At 65.1% G+C, this 4303-nt stretch overlaps 1 protein-coding gene across 1 annotated transcript in view; it reads left to right on the forward strand.

The window, feature by feature from the left end:
- AEBP1 (AE binding protein 1) overlaps nucleotides 1-4303 on the forward strand; it is a 9653-nt gene that overhangs the window by 3073 nt on the left and 2277 nt on the right. Inside the window, exons 3-12 of the mRNA XM_009883459.1 lie at nucleotides 16-107; nucleotides 699-770; nucleotides 883-969; nucleotides 2563-2643; nucleotides 2744-2800; nucleotides 2880-2989; nucleotides 3080-3219; nucleotides 3323-3407; nucleotides 3503-3647; nucleotides 3742-3864. Coding sequence (XP_009881761.1) covers nucleotides 16-107; nucleotides 699-770; nucleotides 883-969; nucleotides 2563-2643; nucleotides 2744-2800; nucleotides 2880-2989; nucleotides 3080-3219; nucleotides 3323-3407; nucleotides 3503-3647; nucleotides 3742-3864 — 992 coding nt within the window. The remainder of the gene's footprint in view (nucleotides 1-15; nucleotides 108-698; nucleotides 771-882; nucleotides 970-2562; nucleotides 2644-2743; nucleotides 2801-2879; nucleotides 2990-3079; nucleotides 3220-3322; nucleotides 3408-3502; nucleotides 3648-3741; nucleotides 3865-4303) is intronic.

Consider the following 4303-nt stretch of genomic DNA (forward strand, 5'->3'; position numbering starts at 1 on the left):
GGGGGGCACTGCCAGCCCTGTGTCCCTGTCCCCAGGGGAGCTGGAGGAGCCACCGAGCGAGCCCTGGGGAGAAGGCCGGGAGGACTGGCGCCCCGAACCCGAGCCTGGTGAGTACCCTGTCCCCGGGGCCACCTTCCTGCGTCTTGGGGCCACCTCCCTATTCCCAAGTGCCACCCCCCTGCACCCCAGTGCCACCTCCCTCACCCCAGTATCACCTCCCTGTTCCCAAATGCCACTTTCCTGCTCCCTGGTGTCACCTCCCTGTGCCCCAGGGCCACCTCCCTTCACCCCAGGGCCACCTCCCTGCTGCCCAGTGCCATCTCCTTGCACTCTGGTGCCACCTCCCTACACCCTGGGGCCACCTCCCTCTGCCCCAATGCCACCTCCCTGCTCCCTAAGGCCACCTCCCTGCACCCCAATATCACCTCCCTGTTCCGAAATGCCACCTCCCTGCACCCTAATGTCACCTCCCTGCTCCCTGGTGTCACCTCCCTGTGCTGCAGGGCCACCACCCTTCACACTAGTGCCACCTCCCTGCACTCTGGTGCCACCTCCCTACACCCTGGGGCCATCTCCACCTCCCTGTGCCCCCATGTCACCTCCCTCTGCCCCAATGCCACCTCTCTGCTTCCTGGGGCCACCTCCCTGCACCCCACGGCCACCCCTGCGCCCCTTCCCCACGTGCCCCCTCCCCACAGATGTCCCCGAGGAGCCGGAGCCACCGACACTGGACTACAACGAGCAGCTGGAGCGGGAGGACTACGAGGACTGTACGGTGCTGGGGTGCGGGTTGGGGGGACCGCTGGGGTCCCCTGGCCTGCAGGGAGGGATGGAGGGGGTGTCAGTGCCAAAGTCAGTGCCACCCCCTCTTTCTGTCCCCAGTCGAGTACATCCGGCGGCAGCAGAGACCCCGAAAGCCCCCGAGCAGGAAGAAACCCGAGAGAGTCTGGCCCCAGCCTGAGGAGCCCCGTAAGTGAGGTGACAAGGGGACAAGAGGGGGGCTGGCACCCCTCGGAGTAGGGGGGGGGCGACGGTCCCTAGCCTTGGGGAGCATCATTTTGGGGCAGCCTGAAGCTGGGGGGGGGCATGGGGACAGCACAGGGGCATAAGGGGTGCAGGGGACCCCACAGGGGTGTGGGGACCTCAGAAGGGCATGGGGACCCCCCAGGGACACAGGGATCCTGTGGGGACATAGAGGGGTCTGGAGGGGACATGGCGCCCCATAGGGGCATGGGGATCCCGTAGGGGCATAGGGGACACCATAGGGTCATGGGGACCCTATAGGGGCACGCTGACCTCGTGGGGACACAGGGGACCTTGCAGAGACACAGGGACCCCATAGGGACACAGGGGACCCTTGGGGGCACGGTGGAGGTGTGGGGACCCCATAGGGGCATGAGAAATCCTATAGGGACACAGGGATGCCACAGAAGCATGGGGACCCCATAGGGACATGGGGATGCTATAGGGGCATGCTGACCCTGTGGGGACACAGGGGACCCTACAGGGACATGGGGATTCCATAGGGACATGGGGACCCCATAGGGACACAGGGGACCCTTGGGGGCACAGTAGAGGTGTGGGGACCCCATAGGGGGACCATGTAGGGGCATGCTGACCCCGTGGGGACACAGGAGACTTTGCAGGGACGTGGGGACCCCATAGGGACACAGGGGCACCTCCATTCCCCCCACCCCATCCCCAGCACAGCCCCTCTCACCCATAGGGACATGGGGACCCCATAGGGACACAGGGGACCCTTGGGGGCACAGTAGAGGTGTGGGGACCCCATAGGGGGACCATGTAGGGGCATGCTGACCCCGTGGGGACACAGGAGACTTTGCAGGGACGTGGGGACCCCATAGGGACACAGGGGCACCTCCATTCCCCCCACCCCATCCCCAGCACAGCCCCTCTCACCCTCCCCGAGACGGACGAGGAGAAACTCAAACCCTGTGAGACATGGGCAGGGGCTGGGTGCCGCGGTGGGTGACATGTCCCCAGGGCAGGTGGCACATCTGTGGGGTGGGTGACACGTCTCTGGGGTGGGTGGCACATCCCCAGGGTGGGTGGCTCATCCCTGGGGTGGGTGACATGTCCCCAGGATGGTGGCACATCCACGGGGTGGGTGACATGTCCCTGGGGTGGGTGGCACATCCCCAGGGTTGGTGGCACATCCATGGGGTGGATGACACATCCCCAGGGTTGGTGGCACATCCACGGGGTGGGTGACACGTCCCTGGGGTGGGTGGCAGTCCCCAGGGTTGGTGGCACATCCATGGGGTGGGTGACATGTCCCTGGGGTGGGCGACATGTCCCTGGGGTGGTTGTCATGTCCCCAGGGTTGGTGGCACATCCATGGGGTGGGTGACATGTCCCTGGGGTGGGCGACATGTCCCTGGGGTGGTTGTCATGTCCCCAGGGTTGGTGGCACATCCACAGGGTGGATGACACATCCCCGGGGTGGGTGGCACATCCCCGGGGTGGGTGACACGTCCCTGGGGTGGGTGGCCGATCCACAGGGTGTGTGGCACGTCCCCAACAGCCACTCTCCCATCCCAGGGAAGCCCAAGAAAGGCGGCAGCAGCAAGGAGGAGGAGGAGGAGGACCCCTGGGCGGAAGAGAAGGGCCGTGACCGCAAAGGTGGGTGCCAGCCCCCTGTCCCTGTCCCCTCGTCGCTGTCCCCTCTGGGCTCTGTCCCCCCCCTCACGTGCCCCTTTTCCAGGAAAACCCAAAAAAACAGGAGGGAAGAAGTGGGAGACGGACGAGGATGAATGGGCCCCTCCAGAGGAGAAGACAAGTGAGTATCCCCATTCCCGGGGGGAAAGCGGACACCCCGCCACGGGGGGGTGCCCATCACCACCTCCCACTGTCCCCAGAATGTCCCCCCATCGGCCTGGAGTCCCACCGCATCGATGACGACCAGATCCTGGCCTCCTCCATGCTGCGCCATGGCTTGGGTGCCCAGCGCGGGCGCCTCAACATGCAGGTGAAGGTCACCCACCCCACGGTCACCCCTCCCCCTGGCAGCGCCCATGGACACCCCCTACCCATGTCCCCCTCACTGTCCCCACCCCAGGCAGGCACCAACGAGGATGATTTCTTTGACGGGGCTTGGTGCGCCGAAGACGACAGCCGGGCACACTGGATCGAGGTGGACACCCGCCGCACCACCAAGTTCACTGGAGTCATCACCCAAGGCCGGGACTCCCAAATCCAGTATGGGGCTGGGGACAGGGGGACGGATCCGGGGACACGGGGTTAGGAAGCAGCTTGGGGACACCCCCCAACTCACTCCCAACCTGTCCCCTTCCTCCCGCAGTGAGGACTTTGTCACCAGTTTCTATGTAGGCTTCAGCAATGACAGCCAGAACTGGGTGATGTACACCAACGGCTATGAGGAGATGGTAGGGGACCCCAAAACGGGCCAGCTGGGGTGGGGGACGGGGACAACAGGGACCCTCTGCCCCCTGCCTTGGCTACATCTTGCCCCCCTCGGCAGATGTTTTATGGCAACGTGGACAAGGACACGCCAGTGCTGACCGAGTTCCCTGAGCCCATGGTGGCCCGTTACATCCGCATCTACCCCCAGACGTGGAATGGCAGCCTCTGCCTGCGCCTGGAGGTCCTGGGATGCCCCCTCTCCAGTAAGAGCCACCCAAAAGTGGGGGGTGACACCACCCATGGGGGGGGTAACAGCTCCCTGACCCCCCCACCGCTGTGTCTTTGTCCCCTCTGCAGCCATCAGCAGCTACTACGCCCAGCAGAACGAGGTGACCTCCACCGACAACCTGGATTTCCGCCACCACACCTACAAGGACATGAGGCAGGTGAGGACCTCTGTGGGGTGGGCATCTCCATGGGGTGGGCTCCTTCATGGGGTGGACACCTTTGTAGGGGTGGGCTCCTGTGTGGGGTGGATACCTCCATGGGGTGGGCACCTCTGTGGAGTGGGCACCTCTGTGGGGTGGGCTTCTTCATGGGGGTGGGCTCCTCTGTAGGGTGGACATCTCCCTGGGGTGGGGACCTCTGTGGAGTGGGCATCTCTGTGGGGTGGGCTTCTCTGTGGAGTGGGCATCTCCATGGGGTGGGCACTTCTGTGGAGTGGCCATCTCCATAGGGTGGGCTCCTCCATGGGGGTGGACACCTCTGTGATGATGGGCTCCTTCATGGAGTGGGCACCTCTGTGGGGGTAGGCACCTGCATGGGGTGGGCACCTCCATGGGAGGGGGTTCAGCCCCCTGAGTGCTGCCCCCCCTCGCCCCCCCCCCCCTGCACCCACAGCTGATGAAGGTGGTGAACG

This window comes from Charadrius vociferus, unplaced genomic scaffold, assembly GCF_000708025.1.
Source record: "Charadrius vociferus isolate BGI_N301 unplaced genomic scaffold, ASM70802v2 scaffold1084, whole genome shotgun sequence".
Classification (NCBI taxonomy): Eukaryota; Metazoa; Chordata; class Aves; order Charadriiformes; family Charadriidae; genus Charadrius; species Charadrius vociferus.